We start from the raw sequence: 18,778 nt of genomic DNA, 5'->3' as shown, positions 1-18,778 counted from the left end.
AATACAATGATATACTCAGTCCTTGGGCATTATACAAGCGTAATATCAACAATCTTCGCTAAATCTATAGCAATCTGTCTTTCCCCCTGGTCATCCACAGCATGAAAATCCTCTCCGTCCATCGCCCCGTGCAAATAGCAGTCGCCGACGAACTCATACGTCGAAGAGTCTTCTTCGACAGGCCCGGAAGAACTACTAGTTCCTTCTCCAGCCTCTTCTTCCCCTTTAGGCCGTAAGATATATGGGAAGAACCCCCCGATAGCAGCGACAATGATATCGCCTTCCCGCACGCCGATATCCGTTCGCCGCTGTTCTCCCGCACTTCCGCCGCTTTGGCCCGGCATCTCGCCCCGGATGGCCTGCGCTAGTATCGGCGCCGCTTCCGGCGACCGCTGACCGACGTACTGCTGGAACTGCTGCAGCATCATGTTCCCGAGCGGATCGCCCATCAACCGTCCCAACCCCGCCGCCACATCATCCCCAGCCCCATCCCCGCTCCCCCCTTCCACCTTCGGCTCCTTGCCCAGCAATTCCGGGTCGGCGGCTACCACGTCCTCCACGGCCGTCATCCCGAACCTGCCCCCCGCCGTGCGAAAGAACCGCCTGCCGCGCGCGTGGCTCGCGAGCAGGTCCTCGAACGGCTTCGCCCTACCGCAGCGCGCCACGAGCGCCCGGAGCTCCGCCGAGCTCTGTATGCGCTGCGCGTTCTCGGGCGTGCGCAGGGTCGCCAGGGTGCAGCCCAGCGCCTGCAGCAGGCTCTCCTCCGCGACCAGGCTGTCGAAGTGCGCGCCAAGCGCGGCCGGCGGCGCCACCGTGTCCCGCATCGTGGCGCCCATCCGGCCGCTGCCGTTGAGCAGGAGCGCGCGCCAGAACCGCTCGGTCCTCTGCGCCGGGGTCTCGCCGGCATGCGCGGGCAGCGGGTCCGCCAACAGCTTCGCGAACTCGGCGAAGCACAGCCGTCGGAAGTTGCCGGCGTTGAAGACGGAGGACACGTGCGCGACGCGGTCGAGCGGGCGCACCTGTAGGCGCACGGCGTTGTCGGCGGCCGACACGGAGATGGGCTTCTTCCAGCGGTCGGGAACGGCTTCCCACCACAGCCGCATGCCGGAGTCCGGGTTGAAGAAGGCGCTGCTCTTGCACGAGGGCGGCGGGGCGCTGAAGTCCGGGACCCAGCTCGGCAGGCCGCGGAGGCGTTTCGTGCGCGGCGGACGCTCGCTGTACCACAGCATCAGGTCCTGGCGCTCGAGGATGGAGTAGCGCGCGACTTCGGTGAACAGCTGCTGCGCGGTCTTGGAATAGTCGATCTTCGGCAGGGGCTGCGCGCCGGCCTTGTGGTATTGGGTGCGCGCGGACGGCGTCGCGACGTGGATCATCGCGAACACGGCGTCTCTCGGGTCCTTGGGCTCGCAGTTGCGCGCGGTCTGGATCATGGGCAGCAGCTCGATAGCCTCGCCCAGGCGCTTCCTCCGCACGGCGATTTCGATCTCATTGGCGATCTGCAAGCCCTTCAGCACGCGGGGGTAGAGGGGGACCTGGAAGAACTTGACTTGGTAGTAGGGCATGGCGCGCGTGGCGGCGATGTAGGCGTCCCAGGGGATGTTGCTCCGGCCACACACGACGACAGGGGCCTTCGCCAGCACGATGTCGGCGATGCCTTGTACCGAGCACCAGTACTGGGACCCGAAGATGCTGTAAATGTAATCCCAGTGGCGGAAATTAAAAGAATCCAGATCGTTATAGGGGCAATTGAAAAGAATATCCCGGATTCCGGTCATCTGCTGCGATGTTGCCTGCGACAGCCTCATATCCGTGCGGATTCCGACCTGCCAACAAGCATCCCAGAAGCGGCGCGACATCTCGTGAATGGTTTCAAACGCCTTAGTCGTCGATTCCCCGTCGCCCGGTCCCAGCCAGCATAGCGTTCGCTCCGCATTGCCTAATACGTAGCGCTGCACGTCAGCTTGGGCGCTGCGCTCCTCAACGGTGCGGCCCACTAGGACATCGGCCCATACCGTGCGCTGCCTCTCTTTGCGTCGGAACATGCGCAGCGCGCTCTCGAGTTGGTGAGGAATCTCCTGTTCCTGGCCATCGATTGAGACGGTCAATTTGCTATTTGCGGGAGGCGGTGGCGGGGCATCCCTTATGGGCACGGGCTCAACGCCGGAACGATCGTATGAAATACATTCATACGATGTATCCTTCAGAGCGGCCTCTATAAGAGTGACGTCAATTGGGTCATCCCATTCGGCAGCTGGCTGGATGACAGCAAGCTTAGCAGTTATATCGCGAGGATCTAACAACGCCGCGAAAGGGTTACTGGTAGACATGAAGCGAGATGATCGAGTAAGTCGTAATCTGTAAAGAGACAAACCCCTTCCATAAAGACAGGAAACTCTGGATAACATATATCCAGAGTTATACGGAAGCATTTTAGGTAGACACGGTTGCCTGCCTAGGTACCAATTAACCTAGTTCATTTCTAGGAGAAGTGGGTTGTTGACAAAATTCACATGAGTGTCCTGCCTAAAAATGCCGACTTTAGGAGGGATGTTGTCTCTTTAAATAGGACATAACAAGGACAGGGACCCAGAATAGACCTGGAGCCTAGACCAAATAGACCAACCCCGGTATAAATTAGGTGGTAGGAGGTATCTATAGGTAAATATTTCTCTAGATCAATTCCATTGTTCTAGGTAAAATCGGTATAAGCCATGCTAATGAACTATTGGAGGTAGATATTCAATGCATTGAATTTCGGAGGCAAGGTAATATTAAGATATCGTATGTTATTTAAAAATTCATATGAAAATCCTGTAAGATCAAACAGAAGGATTCTGCTGATTCCCCCATCCGTGGGTTCGCCAAGTCGTTTGCGACTCTAAACATAACATTATCGCATTTCAGTCTAGCAAAACGCGAGAAAGAAAGATTTAACAACTCAAGCCGACGGATACGAAACCCAAAGACATATAGAAATTATGTACGAGTCTCTAATTCTCGTACTTTGCCATAATTAAACAATTGCTATTAATGTACCATTCAAATAGAGGTAGGAGGTAGGTACCACTTAAGCGTGGATAGCTATTTGAACCTGGGGATAAACTTGGACCATCGACTGATATAGCTCAGGGTGGTTCTGCATCAGCACCTGTGGTTCCCACGCGGTTGCCACGAATATCGTGTCAATGCCGCTGCTGATCGGCGTAGTGAAGATGTTACAAATCTGCAGACCGATGAGGAATGCGAAAGCTATAACAACTAATTTTATATCAAGTTAGCGTACATTCAAAAACGGCGCCTTATAGATCGGTAGAACTTGTGCATAGTAACCAAGTATTTATGCGACTTACCAGGTGTATATGAACCGTCCGTGTTGTATGAAGGACGCGTGAATACCTGATAATGTGTGAGTAGGTCCTGTATGATGGGTCGAAGAGAGACACTTACAAGATACAGATAAGCTAGCAAGCTCGTCGCGTAGCCTACAAACGTCGCGCCCATCGATAGGACCGGCCCGATGAGGCATTCGTTGATAAGAGCGTCAATGCCGCGTTGCTTGATCATGTTCCAAGTATCCTTGGCAGCGGCAAAGTAGGGCTTTCCATACAGGGCAATGTAGGAAAAGGCATAGCGATTGAGGAACTGGACCGCCCAATCGAGGATCCCGATGATGCACCCAAGAATCCAAAACATAATGGTCCCAAGTATATTACCCTGCGCGGCCTCACTCTGTCGAGCAACGGAACACAGCTGTCTCAGGAAGTTAATGATAGCAACGAGTAAGGAACCCAAGGATATGGAGCCGAAGCTATATGTAAGTGCACGCCTAAGACTGCCTCGGGTTGCGCCTTGGGGCAGATTATACGGGTGGAAGTACCAAGAGCCGTAAACTCCTGAGATAGCGGTGTGAATAGTGTTTTTCAACCATTCCGAAATCCAGTACATCGCAAACGTAATAAACACAAGTAGACCGGTGACTTTAGCACTGCTGCAGCCCCCGGCTCCCTCTGCGCACGCTGGATTTTGGCCCGGTGAGAATTTGGCATACACGGCGACAAAAGTGACGGAGTACCACGCAGCAAGAGCAGTCGCGCAAAGACCACCCAATGCGCTAACTAAATAAACATGCCCATAACTCTTAGAGACGTCAACAGCCGTCTTGAGCATAAGAGCGCTAAATGGGATGCGCGGAATCCACGTCTATAAACAATGGTGAGTAGAATTCAGCTAAGAGCGGAGGAGATGCAGGTAACTTACGAAAAAGGCGAAGATGAGAAAAGCAACGAAAATCAGATACACAATGCCGCCGGAGTAATAGTGCCGGGAAAGCATGTATATCGCGGTGACAAGACCGAAGACTATGTTAAGGATACCACTGCATCACTTGTGTTAGCACCATGCCCCTATTCACAGCTTCAGGAGTCGATGCTTACGTTATCCAGATGAACTGCTTGGGAAATTGGCGAGCCAATAATACGTAGAGGTAGCTAAAAACGGTAGCAACACAAAGGCAGAAGATGAAGAGAACAAGAGTATTCGTATTAAGACCAACCCTCGACCCGGAGTCATAAATGCCATCTCCTTGGAAGTTTTTTGTGGAAGCTATAGTTTAGGTGGTCTTGTTAGTGCCTATGGAGAGAATGCAACAGGTGGTTCGCATATGGTATTGGTATTCACTGACCATAGCCGTTGATTGAGATGCCAGAGACTGCTACATAACCCGCGACAACAATAAGGAACTATGCGTAAATCGTTAGAAGTTGGTTTAAATTTTCAAGGAAAATACTCGGTACATACGAGAATGCCAGCCCAGATATCGTTGTACTTAGGGCGCTCAAGCTTGAAGGCTTGATCGAACATAGGCTTCTCATTACCGTAGCCACCACCCGCAGGAATCGGACCCGGGGCTGGGGGTCCCGGCTGAGCATATTGAGTCTGCTGGTACTGATTGGGAGGTTGTTGCGGATTGTAATAATTGCTTGCCATCGTAGGACGTGACAGCTAATACGTCACTTTGGTAACCAATATCTTATTACAATGCGGTGGTACTCAAATCAACCTGTCAAGAAGAAAAAAAGATTCTCATATAATCCTGTCTGTAGGGGTAAAGCTGTTGTCGATGTATGTGATGTATGTCGGAGCAAAAGTTAGAAGGCCAAAGAAATACAGTGGCAGGAACAAGAATGCCGGATATCCAGCAAAGGCAAGATTGACATCATACGCGTGCATTAAGTTAGCACAAAGCTTGTGAAAGCTCGTTTCATGTTAGCTTTTTTAAACTTTAAAGTGTGACTACGCTTTTCCGCTTTTCATTAAAATTAATTTTGATCAATTATTCATTGGTATGTACCGTTTTGAGTCAATGGCGTCATTACCTAAATTAGCATCTCAGTAGGTCTATAGAATTCAATTGTACTAGATGTACTTCGTAGAACTACGAAACAAGCGCAACGCGGTTTAGCATTGTTACCTGATATCTGATAACATGCCGGTAGCCGAAGGCACATGACCGCCAAGCGACAAACCATGTCGGTAAGACACCAGAATAGGGGCAGCAGTGTACGCTCCCCACGCGGCGAGCTGTACGTTCGAGCCAACTTTTTGGTACCTATCGTATGATGGTGCTTGCCCTAGACCGAGGGGGTAAATCTCAGAGATTCTGCAATATGGCTTCCGACGATTAATTGGGATGAATCCTTCGCCCGTAGGGTTGGTGGCGAAGTATATAAGATATCTGGAAAATATACATTTTAGTACCTGAGGTAAATGTCTACATGTAGCATCATCAATTAGCACATCTAACACACCTGCGGTATACCCGGTTGATTTGGCGGTGACCCTTTGGAAGATCCCCAGTTCTTAACAGGCGCGAACATCTTTCTACATTGATAAGTTAATGAAGACCTAGGTAGGAGGTAGGTACCTAGGACTGAAGGTAAGTAGCGTCTATCTAAGGATGATTGAGTAATGGAACCACCTGTTTTCATTTAATACGTTTCCGTCCTCATATTACTTTGATACCACTGAATACAGCAATTGCAGTTATATATAGAGTAGCGCTCACCAAATAGGGAATACCCAACACACCTGTGGCAATACCTTGAACCCACAATGTCGCCATCAGTGGTGCGCCTACCAAAGTACCAAGAGTCTTTACCATCATAACGATAGAGAAGATGTGTGTTTCTGGATCCGTTGAGCTAGCCGGCCGGTCGTCGTCTTTCGGTGACACCGACGGCGATTTCAACAAACCCATCGTGAAGACTGGTAGGGCAGATCCAAGAGCATATAGTAGAAGAGACGGGAACAGAAGCCAGATAGCAATTGCGGAAGCAATAGCCAATGCACCTAGAACGGAGACAGCTAAGCAAATCCGGGCGTAACGGACATTGTCCCTGTCGAAAAGAGATTGAGATCGGGGTTGATTAGTAGAAGTTTTGGACCTTAGAATCCCCGGGATAATAAAGGTGAGAAGGGTGAAATTCACAATGGCCTTCGCAGAGAGCAAGTAGCCAGCTTTTGCAAAACTCCAATCGTATCTCTTTGATATGTACTGAGGCAGAAGTTTGGTGTCAGAGCTTGCGAGGGAAGTGAGAAAAAAGCTAAACAACAAGAGGATTAGGTTCCTGGGGTGACTTTGAACAATGTAATAGAGTGTACGGATGCGTTCGAAAACAGGTTTCAGGATGGAGGTTTCTGCTCCTTGAGCCTTTAGGATTGGCGATGATATGAGAGGCTGCCGCTGCTCATCTTCTGGCGTCATTGGAACATGCGTCGGATCTGTGAGAAATGATACCGTGGGAATTGCCAGTAACAATAAGAAAATACCGATGAAAAATGGCAGAAACAAGTTCAAGGTCATCGTTGCGCCAGCGAGCCCTGGACCGACAAACGTCACTACGTATGATACAGCGTTGGTCCAGCTGAAATAAGTTGCCCTAAATTTCCAGTGTCAACACCACTCCAACAGTAAGCTGCGCGTACATAAAACTCTTACCTAACAGCATTGTCCTCGGTAAGGCTGGCTGCAAGAGCATAAATGATTGAGTTAAAAACGCAATCACCCCCAAGGACCGAAAGACTCGGGCCAGCAACGATGGCTTTGAGAGGTAAGCTTTCTTCGAAACGGCCGACTACTACGGCCCAGGCAAGCATGAATAGCCTTGGCACGAGGTTGAGCCAGAGGACGGTTCTTCGACCGTACTTCTCAGCTACAAACCCCAAAGGAATAGTCATAACAAAATCTGTCTTGAATGTTAGCCATCTGAACTGATGTAATACGCGAATATTATCTCACCCCCGACGATCCATAAAGTCTCCATAGTTCCGGTTGTCCATGCTAGGCTTTGTTGGATAACGTCCAACTTGCAATGTCTCTCGCTGATATTTCCATCGCGATCGATGATAGAAGGGTCATGAATTATGTAGTACTCCCGACAAAGACGCTTCTCGATGACCCGGTTCAGCGGTAGTTGATAAAGAGTAGTCCCTAGATTGACCAGCAATAGTAAGATTAGTAGTGGTACAATCGCTGGTCTCGGATACGAGCGACGACGCGGCTCAGATATTGGGCTGCCGATGTCGCCCTCTGTCGTCTCCATGTCTCCAAGTTTTATTATAACCTAGCAAAAGAAAACCTCAAAGAGAGGTTATTACAAGGCAGCTGATAACAACTAACAACTTCAAAAAATCATTACAAGTTAGGTACAAAGAACCTTAGACGAAGAAGACGAAGACGACGTGGGGTTGAACGCCAATAGATAAGAGATCCCGAGTTGGTGGAATTGACGGTTAAGTGAAGATTAACTCTTACAACCAGGATCATCTAATATTCATTATACCCGTATTATGAAATAAAACCATACTCTAAATTGCTTCAAATCTCCAATTAAGCCAGCTTTAATCTATCGAAACATCTACAAACGTCTAAAAACATATAAAAACGAATACAGGTATCTAAGTTTATCCAATCCGACATCTTCAGTCATATCTTTAGTCGTATCATCATTAATGAACCTATTTCTAAGCGACAGTATTTCCTAATTCGCGTTTCTCGTCTGCTGTCAATTCGGCCGACGCACGGCCAATTTTCGAAGTAATCGCGCAACACAGCGTAAAACCTGCTAACCCAACGCCCGTCCAGAACCCAACTTGGTATCTTTCGCGGAGATTTGGATTCTCGTCTGCATGGGATCGAACCCAGGTTGAGACGGCAAGCTCGGAAACACCAAGCCATAATGCCATACCAAGGTATCCAAGACTCGTGATAAGTCCAGCGGCAGTGGCTTGATGGCGTCGGGGCATTGCCGTCGTAACGAAGACGTTGGTTACATTATATGTGATGTCAATGCCTATGGTACCGCAAACCATCGCCGGGAATACGTAGGCCCAGTAGAGATGACTTGTCGACATCCCGCTCAATCCGTCTTGCGCCGGCATGAGTGGGAATAACAAGACACACAGCACGTAACCCGTCCCAGAAAGGATTAGCAGGATATGGCCCGAAAGTATGTGCAGTACAAATCCACCGGTAATAGCAAGTATGAAACCGCCCAGAGCTAGTGGTGTAAACCACGCGGCAGTCTGGAGAGGAGTTGCGTGAATGACTTCTTCGATACTAATTCAAACGGTTAATGAGTGCTTATCAAAGTGACGGGGAGCACGATATACTTACTAAAAGCTTGAATAGAATAAGAAAATCGAAAATACACCAAACCCGCAAAATATGAAGGCAGAAATACGCTTCATATATTTCGGACGGAACATGTCAGCCGGAAGTAATGGCTGCGCCGAAACCCAGCCTTGCACGTACATCGCGGCACAGAGCAAAAGTGCACCGACTATGAAGGTTACGTATATGTAAGGTGTACGCCATCCGTCCGGCGCATTCCCACCGTCAGTAAGCGCAAAGACGACAAGCGCCAATCCGGGTACGATCGTGCACACGCCCCACCAATCCATACGAATCTCCGGGTCATCATGGCCAAGATTCCGGGGGATGGCAAAGAAGCCGGTAACGATGACGGCGAAGACAAAAGCAGAGCCAACCCAAAAGTAGACTGTCCAGTCAGCTAACTGTCCGGTCAGGGCGCCTATGATGATGCCGAAATAAAACCCTACGCAGGCGGATGCGCCGTACACGCTGAAGACAAAGTTTTTACGCGGGCCTGGCCGGTACGTCTGACCAAGGAGAGCGAGGCCCGCGGGAAGAAACGCGGAAGCACCTATGCCCTGCATTGCCCGGCTTGCTATTAGCATAGTAGGATTTTTGCTGAAGCCACAGACGATAGACCAGATTAGGAGCCAGATATGTCCACCCAAAAACACGTTTCTACCACCATACATGGCGCAAAGCCGGGCGAACGGCAGAAGCAGAACCGCAGTGGTCAAGTTGATCACGCTGGCGGGCCATGTTCGTTGCGACTGTGGAATATCTAAATCGTCGGCTAAGGCGGGCAAGACGATATTGAAACCGCTGATGAAATACTCGCTCATGAATAACGATGCAACCACGGCGAATACGAAGCCAAATTCGGCGGCCCAGTTAGGAAGGGTTTCTGGCCGCTGACGACCGAGACGTTCGATGTCGGCTTTGCCCAAGGCTTCACAGTTCCCCTCTTCAGGAGTTCCGGGATTCTGATCGAATATCCCATTATTAGCCTCTATCGACTCCCCCATGGTGTATCGTACACTATCGATTGTAAGAAGTCTATTGGATTAGGTCGGACTGAAGTTAAACGAAGTAAACTGCAACAATTTAGGGACGCGAACTCTTGAATTTATTCCGCCGAATTCGACTGCTCGATTTTGACAAAAGAGACATGTTCAGTGTTTATGTAGCGGTCACCAGAGGAAAGTGTTAGTAAAAATCCAGTCACCGTCTTGTTAGTGTCATGAAAAAGTCACTTCAAAGCTGCGGGAGGTGAATCTTGGCCACCATATTCGGGAACACCATCAAATTATGCAATCGAAGATGTGGATGTCGACGGGAACCCTGGGTACCATTTCCGGGGTACCGAAACTTCTAATTGGCCAACAATGGCAAAGCGGAAGCTAAGAGAACATTATACTGGAACTGACAATGCACAACTTGAATCTTGGCTACCCTTTGTGGCATAGACTAAGCAAATTGTACATGATGCCAAAGTTTAAGCCTCCAGAACCTCGCCCCCGTCGACTCCACTCGTTAAAGAAGTTTTTTACAAATCGTGTTGTAATAAAAATACCAGCTACCTTAGGAGGTACCTAACCTAAGCTAAATATTCTTCATCGACCCAACATCGTCGGTCTCTCACTCGCTTTATCGCATAACGACGGTCAACTGTCAAAGTAATAGTTACTAATGGTGACTTACTACTTGGCTGCGTGGTCGTGTTCAGATTCTCGATCTCTCAGTAAAGTACTAGTATCAAATGCCAAACTAGGATTAAGTACCTTAAAGTAAATTGACAAGATCCGACTGGAAACCTTACATTGTTGCCGTCTGGGTTGTCTACCTAACCTAAGCCAAGCTTTCTTAGTCTTTGGTCTAGACCGAACTCAGGTCTCGAAACGAATCGCAGATCTTCGTTTGTTCTTCGGACCCTTGATCTGTTTGCACCTGTTATTCATCTAAACAATCATCACTATTATTTACAACTTACAAGGGACTCATCCCTTATCACACCGTCACACACCGATTCCACAGCTTTGGCGTCTAATCATACCTCATGGTCGCGCCAAAGGCTTGTCACAACTGCCGGAGTCGACGCTTACGATGCGACCGGTCGGTCCCTACATGTCATAAATGTACGAGCACCGGGCAAGAATGTCTTGGATACGGAACGCTATATAAATGGGTCGATAATAAGACATCCAGAGACCGAACATCGTCTAAACCTTCCGTCCACTCCGCCTCCAAACATCGGGAGCATGTCACGTTCCAGCCGCATAATCCTGTATACGTCGACAAACGTTTGGTTCCCTTCGAAAACACTAAAGCCTCCCTCTCTCCCGATTTCGCATTATTAGATCCACTATTTCAAGACTTAAGCCTGTCGTCACGGCATTATCTCCACTACTGTGAGTCCCCTTTCCAATCCACCCCCATCTTCACTCACCGCCAAGCTAAGAAGAGCTAGATACCACTCGTTTCTGTCAAGACCTCATTATTTATGATTCGCCCCGTCGTGGTGCCAATCCATTTAGAGACCTAATTCCCATATCTCAGAAGTATCCTTTTCTTCGAGAGATCATCGTCGCAGCATCCGCTCTGCACTTCTGCAATGCCGCGCGTTGGCACAAATGCCCTAGGCCGGCAGCCGAGTCCTTTGTAGACGCCCTGCGTGCTCGACATAGAGCTATCAAGTCTCTGCAAGATGTTATAGAGCACTATAAAGTCCAAGACGACGTGGAAAACGACGATGCAGGGAGAGATGCGCTACTTGCTGCTGTGCTGTTTTTCGTCAATTTTTCCCTGATAGATTCCGGGAAGGGCGGCTGGCGAGCTCACATGAACTTCGTCGGCACGCTTCTTCGCATGCGAACATCTAATATTTCGGGCCAGGCTCAGATAAAACCGAGGCCAGAAGAGGATCCTACCTTCAGTCTAGATTTTACGGCGCATGATGCACTTCTCTCGTTACCATTTACCCGCCGTCCCGCGGCGCCTTCCCAGTCCCTAAGTGTTGGTGATTATATTGCTTCAGACTCTGTGGCTTATTATATCTGGAGCAATGCGCTTGACTCCCTTGTATTGTCTAGTAACAAACTTATAGCAGCGCCCCCGGCATTTGATGAGGATGGTATCGTGCTCTACAACATCCTCGTCCGCACCGAGGCCAATAGCTATCACAGTTGTCCTTCTATCTTATTGTATGCAATTTATCGAACCTCTCAGCTAGCAAGGGATATAAGATCGAACGAGTCCAGCGTTCTAAATGACAAGCAAATCGAGACTTGTCGGTCGCTTTTACATGATATCGAAGCGTTTGATAGTGACGCTTGGGCCGCCAGAGTCTCTGCGCAGATTGTCGCGATCACCGGTCATGCGGACGAGATTGAACTACGCTACCGGAGACACATCGCTGGTACTTACCGCGCCGCCATTTTTCTGTATATCCTATTAGTTGCGCCGGAATTGCCACGTCAGGTTGCTTGCCACGAGGACAAAGATTTCCCAGCGCTTCCGAGCACTGCGGACCTGGCCGCCACGATTCTGCACCATCTTTCCTTTGTCCCAACTGATAGCCCGCTATTCAAATTCGCCACCTGGCCTATCTTTCTCACCGGTGTCGAAACGGCGGACGAGTCGCGCAGAACGTGGGTGATAGATCGACTGCGCGACATGAGGGATCTCTGCCCCTGGGGGATGCTTACGTCGACGATGGAGACGCTCGTGGAGATATGGCGCATGAGAGATAGCTCGTTGGCGACCGAAGAGTCGGAAGCAGATGAAAGGTCTCCGGGCGGCAGGATGTCAACCGATACGTCGGATCAAAAGGTTAAAAGCCACTGGCTAATGCAGCTGCAAGGCTTTAAGATCGACTGTTTGATTGTGTGAAGCTAAATGGTTGGTTGCACTGCGCGACACGAACACGCTCGATGGCGCGACTTCCCATAAGCAAAAGCTTGGGACGTATACTCAACCTCCAGATACGCATGTGTCAGTCACCCAGTCGGGTTATAAAGTAAAGAAGAATCTCTGGTGATCAATCAAATGCTAAAAAGCCCAGGGCCAAGGGCGACACTCGCATGGCGTTTCGGTAGCAGCACCCTGAACAGTGAATATCTAAGAGTCTCCTATATAAGAGCAATGTATCAGAGCGTATATTGTTTAGGGATGGTACAGTCACTGAACTAAACGGCCATTTAGACTTGTGAACCGTCAGTCTCGCATCTACCCCTAAGCTCCTGAGACATTCACCCTACAAAAGAAAAAAAAATAATAAAAATAAAATAAAAATTTACGATTCGAGATCCAAGAGAATGCGAATTTATTCAAATTCATTACTATATTTGTCCCTTTTTCATTATACTCTTTTTTTCGATCTTTCTATGTGGGAGTCGAGTTGTAAGTGTTATCATCCCCACCAAAACGTGATATATTTGTTAAAGATGTTGTAATCTCTCATTTCGTTTCATTCATATTCAATTCAAAGAAAAGTATATTAAAATCAATATAATTCGCTAACAATAACCATTAGGTATTCTAGATATCTATTGAGCGAAGAATAAAACTTTTTTTTTCTATTTTATTGGGTTTGTAATGGCTTGGTAAATTTTCTTACGAAAGTTTGGGAAGATTCGAGACTGTTCCATAGGCCTGGTAGATGGGAGAGAACTCTGATTGAGGACCAGTTAGGCTTCCGCTTCCGACTCTGGTCTCGGTTTCGGTTTCAGTTTCGGTCTCGGTCCAATCGGTTTCAGTCTCGGTTTGATACTCGGATTTCAAGCCAAATTCGCCAGACCCCACAGCTGTAGACTCGGTGTCTGTGAATGGTTCCAACTCGCTCTCATAATAGTTCGGGATACTAGTTCTTGGACGCAGTCCATACTGGTACAAAGGAGCCGTCGCCTGAGTCTCTGGCAAACCCGCTTTCGGCGAAGTCGCCTTGGTTACCCTCCCTCTTCGGCGTTCGACAATCAAGGGACACTCCTTCCGGAGCACCCTGAGCCCGATCGCAATGTCGAAACTAAAACCCGTATTCAAACCCCCGTCCTTACGAGCCTCATTGCCTGGTCGCTCATCGGGTTCCGGCTTCACCTCGTAGAGCGTAGTGCCGTGGAAGTCCAAATAACGCCACGCGGTCGCCGTGTTAGAAGCGGCAAGCACCAAGATGCCGTACGACGCCAGGTAGAAGTTGCCTCCCTTGGTGTGGTCGTCAGGGGCGGTAGCGGTGTAAGAAGCGACGAAGGAGTTGGCGAACCAGTCTTTGCGCTCGGTGATGCTGGCATAATTAACAATTGCCTCGGCTGATGGTGGCGGCAGTTCCAGCCCGTTCTCACCCGTCTCAAAAGTGACAGCCTCGCCGCCTACCTCGAACGTGAACGATTCGTCATCCTTCATCTTGTCCATTCGGGGCAAGTCGCATTTTCGAATAGTGTCGTTGAAATCGGCGGTAATCTCGGGAGGGAACTTGGATTTCATCAGGTTCCAGACGATCCCAGCCATGCCCTGTGCTTCGTTATCTCTTTCCATCTCAGGCGTTGACTCGCCGTCCTTTTCCAGTCTCTGCCGCTCTCCGAGGAGCTTCATGTGGTGTTCAGACGAGATGCCGCAATCGTACCCGAAGTAGCAGATGCTTCCCGGGCCCGGGCGCCCTGTGCACACAAAATGCGATGAAGCTTTCTGGCACACGCCTTCCATTTTCTTCCTCAGGTCCTCGTCGGGCACGAAGTCACGAAGCACCACAAGAACAATCTCCTTGGAATCGAGGTCACGGAAAATGACGCTCTCGTCTTGTTGGATGATATGCCTCATGCGTGTGTAATCGAGGTTCAAGACTTCATAGGGCACACAGAAGTCAAGCTCCGGACGTTCCAGCTGATCTTTCCAATTCTCCTCCCATTGTTTTGTCGTCTCGGGGGTCTCCACCATAAAACATTCATTTGGCGGATATTCCTGGCTGAGTCGTGGCAGGTCAACGACCTTGATGTTAGCAAGGTACTTGTCTCTCTGGCGTGGCGACCAATTCAAACCTAGGTCGTCAATAAGCTTCTGACTAGCTTTAGTGCTCAGCCCCATCGTGATATAAATCGTTTAAATATTAGGTGATAGAATGTGTGAATAGGTATAGTTTGAAATTGAGTAAAGGTATTGCAAAGAAGATGATGCGCCAAGGTCAATTGATCGATACACAGGTTATCTAGAGAAGTAATCTTATTGCAAAAAAGACCTCGTAGATCCGACTGGCTTATATATTCGTACTCGTAGATGCATGTCTCGATAAACAGTAGGAACAAACATCATATTTCAACTCTTTGAGTAGTGACATAAATCCTTTTCTCTCTGGTAAAATCAACTTCAAGACAAAGGATATCATCGCGAACAATTTAATTATGGCTTCAAGACAAGCAGCATTCTATGTCATTGTCAACACATACTTCAAATTATGCGTGTAGGAGTTGAAAGACAAAGACATACCTCCTGATTCCTTCTCGAAGGGTATCTTCCGGGTAAGAATAGACAAGACGGAACCCGCCGGGCTTCGGGGCGTAGTACTGAGCTCCTGTCGTTATGGTAATACCTACCTTCTTGAAACGTTGGGAAAGCAACTTCTCGGCTTCCCATCCGTCTCCGTCGGTTTCCGCTAAGGGTAAGAAGGGGGCTAAGTCGAGCCACATGAAAAGACCGGCATTCCTGCGTTATCGTTAGACCGTCAATTTTCGGACCTCTTTTAATAACTTTAGGTACGTTCGGATTCGCATACCCCTTTTCATGGAAACGGACACCCGCCCGGGTAAGGAGGTCTTCGGTTATCAAGCGATTCCGACGCAATAGTCCCCGCGACTTCTCGAGGAATTTCTTCAAATACTCCTGGTCGTCGAGGAGCTTGGCTGCTAGATCCATCGAAAACTGGGAGGGCGAAGAGAAACAACTAATTTTATATAGTTAAGCACAACACGCCAAAACCCATAGAGCAAGAGCGGAGTGATGGAGTCGTACCATATGGCGCGAGCTGCTTTAGTGAACTCTGCGTTGCGAGAAATAAGGCACCCTAGTCGCATTCCAGCTGCACCGAAGTCCTAGGTTTTAAGATAGTTATAGAATTAGACTTGGGTTATTGAATCAAAGCCGGAAGATGGGATGAGGTTACCACCTACTTTTGACATGCCATAAAGCACATGTACCTGGGCAGGATCAATAATTCCAGTAGTATCAATGGATAGTACAGATGTGAATTCCTCGGATGGGCCATCTTCTCGACGAAAGGTTGAGAGAGCGTATATCTCATCGCTTATGAGGTGAATTCCTTTCGACGCGCATAGGCGCATCAGACCAACAAGCGTTTCGCGGGGATAGCATCGTCCTATAGTAGAAAATCAGTTATTCTATCGTCCAGTCTGTATTATTTTTATCCCTACCCGTTGGGTTATGAGGATTGCAGATGACAAGCGCTCTGATATTAACCCCACGAGCTTTCGCTGCCTCGAAGCCTGCATCGTAGGCCGCGACGCAGTCAGGAGAGAATTGTTCTGTGTCTCCCACATCTACATGCTCAAGGATTGCGCTTTAAAGGAAGGTTTGTTAGAATCAACATTGAGATAAAATATTCGTAGAGATGGGCAGTGCCTACCCAGTTCTCATGGTGAGATCTCGAGAAAAGGCTCCATAGACCGGCCTGCCAAGTAGGAGACCCTCCTGATTGCCCGGGTTGCAAGTGATCAAGGCGGATGCTTCATTTAGAGCCGTGACTCCCGCCGCGAAAGTGATTTCCTCCGGGTTAACTTTTTGCGCTGGATTGAAATGCGTATTCAAGTGCTTCGACATTGCGGTTCGTAGCCGAACCGTACCGGTGTATCCTTCGCCATACGAACACAGCCGCGAGTCAAATTTGTTCTGGAAGGAGAAATGTCAGTGGTCTGAAGTTACGGACTTGATTATATGAGAGCGTCCTACGTGAGTATTGATGAATTCCGTCAAGTCATCATGCATGAGCCACTGGGATTCATATCAGTCCTTCCGCAGCATAGATATCTAATCAGCCCAATTATTAACTCACGTTTTCAGCGAACATGAAGTGTATAGGCCCAGTCGGATTGTTGGTAGCATGATAACTGTCTATCTTGCCATGGGCGTAGTAGAAATTGGTCCAACCTTTCGCTCTTGTGGATAGCATGGTGTAAATAGAGCGAAATAATACTGTTAACACTTCCAAAAGATTCTTAGAAAAATGATAACCACCTAACCCAAATTCCAGGTTACCTAGATGTCGGAATTAGATTTTAGCATTTAAATATTTGCACATTTGGTCGATCGTGAGTTTGGAATTTATGTAACCTGAGTATACGACTCATAAACGACTCTCAGAGTGAGCCGAGCACGGAGAAGTCGTGACTTCTCTCGGCTTGCGATACTACGATATCGGCTACTTCTATGCATTCTCGCGCCTTTAAGGTGGATACCGCCATTTGATTAGTTAAGTATCGATAACTATTAACTAGAGTAGAGTTACTATTATTGAACACTTGTTTATATAATATTAGAACTTTGGTATTGGTTTGATATGATAATATACCATTGATATGATACGATAGACGTTTGCTATAGTCATGGGTATCATTGGACCAATGAGATAACATCTCTTCGTATCTGTATAACTGATAAGGATTCTTAGTGCGGTTCTTGAGGACTCTGGGACTCTCATTTTATTTGTCTTTCCTGCCGAATACTTTATGTCAACAATTTACCCTTGGCAGTTTACTTGCTTTATATTCCAGAACTCGATAACTTCTTCCCGGCTTTCCTATAACCCACCTTACATGGAGGTAATTACCTAAGACATGAATTAACTACCTAAGGAAGGTAAACTCATTTTAGAGGATCATCGGGTCTGAAACCGCGCCGCCGTGGGGTAATCGTTGTGCGGCTGTGGGGTATGATTTTAGCCTCCTAATGTCGATTTATACGTTGCACGCTAGGCGGGCTTCAACAACTTATAGCCAGCGCTATTTTCCTTGAGAATCGATTTAGCGCAAAGAGATCATGTCATGGTACGGTTAGCCACCTAGGCGAAATTATACACTGTAATATCTACTGTATCTGCAAACCGTCCGGCGGGTCGGGCGTGCTGGTGCGGAGGTCGTACGCGGGTTGCCTTTACGTCGTATAATTCTCTGATTGATCGTCAGAAATATGTCTTGACGTTGAATAAGATGGTTTATATATTCGACGTTTAAAAACTAGCATGTGATCTTTCGAGTTATATACCTTGGGAAATGTTCTTAAGAGTATAATATTTTGTCAATCGTTATGGATAATTTCCCGTTGGATATTCAAGGCATAAAGCATTCATAATTTAAACAAATACAGTACATCCCAAATGGTAGGTCACGATATCAAGGTACGTAACGTATCATATTCTTGGAGTGCTTGGCTAGTGTACCTATTAGCAAATAAATATCATGTAGAAGTAGGTGATTCAAGAAACGTGATTGGAACGTTAAACTCTTCTAACCTCCATGTGGATATAACTCCCGCACTTGTTGGACGAACAGACAGAACGGTCGGTTTCTAGCGCCACTCAGCCTTAAAACTTTGCAACGCTAAAGCCATCCATCTTCTGCACGCGCCTCTATAATGACCGCTGTTACTCCGAAGACTTTATCCAATAACGTATGTCGTTTTCTTGCCGTTTCTGCCGTTTCCCCAGCCATTTTTTCACCGGCAAGCCTGTTCCTGCAATCCTGAAGCTCGGCGCCGATGAATGAAGAAAATCAAAGACGTTTCGGTCAAACCTTAATAATATGTCTCAATGTCTAAATCTCTTTTTTTTCCCGTCTCAACCTGCTAGTTTTCAGCCGTACTTTTAACAGGTACTATACTTGTTAATTGATCAATGCGACGAAAGTTTAACTAGTATACACGCGGCCCGCATCGCATCTTGGACCGAAGACCATTGAAGAACTCGGTAAACTCAAGTTGGTTGCGATCTGCGCTCGAAACAACATGCACACGTGCCACTTTGTTTTTGATCTGCGCTGGAGGGGCTTTGGGGCTTTGGGGTTCAGCTAAGTAGGCCTAAAGGCTAGACATGACTCGCTACGTATCAGCGTATATGGCTGGGATATACTGCTA

The 18,778-nt window shown here is 48.1% G+C and overlaps 7 protein-coding genes across 7 annotated transcripts; 1 reads left to right on the top strand and 6 right to left on the bottom strand.

Annotated features, from left to right (window-relative positions):
- Positions 1–29: 29 nt before the first annotated feature.
- F4812DRAFT_458758 (uncharacterized protein) lies at positions 30–2,327 on the bottom strand (the record flags this gene model as incomplete). Its single annotated transcript, XM_047937408.1, has 1 exon — positions 30–2,327. The coding sequence occupies one exon, from the start codon at positions 2,325–2,327 to the stop codon at positions 30–32; it is 2,298 nt and encodes a 765-aa protein (XP_047790640.1).
- Positions 2,328–2,758: 431 nt separating this feature from the next.
- F4812DRAFT_426300 (DUF580-domain-containing protein) lies at positions 2,759–5,357 on the bottom strand. Its single transcript, XM_047934001.1, has 7 exons — positions 4,798–5,357; positions 4,682–4,739; positions 4,434–4,602; positions 4,258–4,375; positions 3,448–4,200; positions 3,351–3,396; positions 2,759–3,258 (listed from the first exon to the last, which is right to left on the bottom strand). The coding sequence occupies exons 1-7, from the start codon at positions 4,984–4,986 to the stop codon at positions 3,068–3,070; spliced, it is 1,524 nt and encodes a 507-aa protein (XP_047790639.1). The 5' UTR covers positions 4,987–5,357; the 3' UTR covers positions 2,759–3,067.
- Positions 5,336–7,704, bottom strand: F4812DRAFT_362705 (MFS general substrate transporter). Its single transcript, XM_047931868.1, has 3 exons — positions 7,298–7,704; positions 6,998–7,244; positions 5,336–6,938 (listed from the first exon to the last, which is right to left on the bottom strand). Exons 1-3 carry the CDS (start codon positions 7,599–7,601, stop codon positions 6,005–6,007), a joined length of 1,485 nt encoding a protein of 494 aa, XP_047790638.1. The 5' UTR covers positions 7,602–7,704; the 3' UTR covers positions 5,336–6,004.
- Positions 7,705–7,840: 136 nt separating this feature from the next.
- On the bottom strand, positions 7,841–10,193 carry F4812DRAFT_362661 (MFS general substrate transporter). The gene is made up of 2 exons (XM_047931866.1): positions 8,675–10,193; positions 7,841–8,617 (listed from the first exon to the last, which is right to left on the bottom strand). The coding sequence occupies exons 1-2, from the start codon at positions 9,676–9,678 to the stop codon at positions 8,023–8,025; spliced, it is 1,599 nt and encodes a 532-aa protein (XP_047790637.1). The 5' UTR covers positions 9,679–10,193; the 3' UTR covers positions 7,841–8,022.
- Positions 10,194–10,479: 286 nt separating this feature from the next.
- Positions 10,480–12,836, top strand: F4812DRAFT_362495 (fungal-specific transcription factor domain-containing protein). Its single transcript, XM_047931863.1, has 2 exons — positions 10,480–11,061; positions 11,121–12,836. Exons 1-2 carry the CDS (start codon positions 10,710–10,712, stop codon positions 12,539–12,541), a joined length of 1,773 nt encoding a protein of 590 aa, XP_047790636.1. The 5' UTR covers positions 10,480–10,709; the 3' UTR covers positions 12,542–12,836.
- A 343-nt stretch (positions 12,837–13,179) lies between these two features.
- F4812DRAFT_362544 (uncharacterized protein) lies at positions 13,180–15,090 on the bottom strand. The gene has a single exon (XM_047931865.1). It carries the CDS (start codon positions 14,723–14,725, stop codon positions 13,265–13,267), a length of 1,461 nt encoding a protein of 486 aa, XP_047790635.1. The 5' UTR covers positions 14,726–15,090; the 3' UTR covers positions 13,180–13,264.
- Positions 14,882–16,913, bottom strand: F4812DRAFT_362485 (PLP-dependent transferase). Its single transcript, XM_047931862.1, has 9 exons — positions 16,704–16,913; positions 16,601–16,642; positions 16,278–16,540; positions 16,066–16,211; positions 15,805–16,010; positions 15,647–15,726; positions 15,411–15,578; positions 15,125–15,340; positions 14,882–15,062 (listed from the first exon to the last, which is right to left on the bottom strand). The coding sequence occupies exons 1-9, from the start codon at positions 16,818–16,820 to the stop codon at positions 15,038–15,040; spliced, it is 1,263 nt and encodes a 420-aa protein (XP_047790634.1). The 5' UTR covers positions 16,821–16,913; the 3' UTR covers positions 14,882–15,037.
- Between the last annotated feature and the right edge of the window lie 1,865 nt (positions 16,914–18,778).

Source organism: Daldinia caldariorum (genome assembly GCF_022478825.1).
Source record: "Daldinia caldariorum strain CBS 122874 unplaced genomic scaffold F4812scaffold_7, whole genome shotgun sequence".
In the NCBI taxonomy this organism is placed as follows: Eukaryota; Fungi; Ascomycota; class Sordariomycetes; order Xylariales; family Hypoxylaceae; genus Daldinia; species Daldinia caldariorum.
The sequence above is the reverse complement of the archived record's forward strand: the minus strand, read 5'-3'. Positions and strand labels throughout refer to the sequence as shown.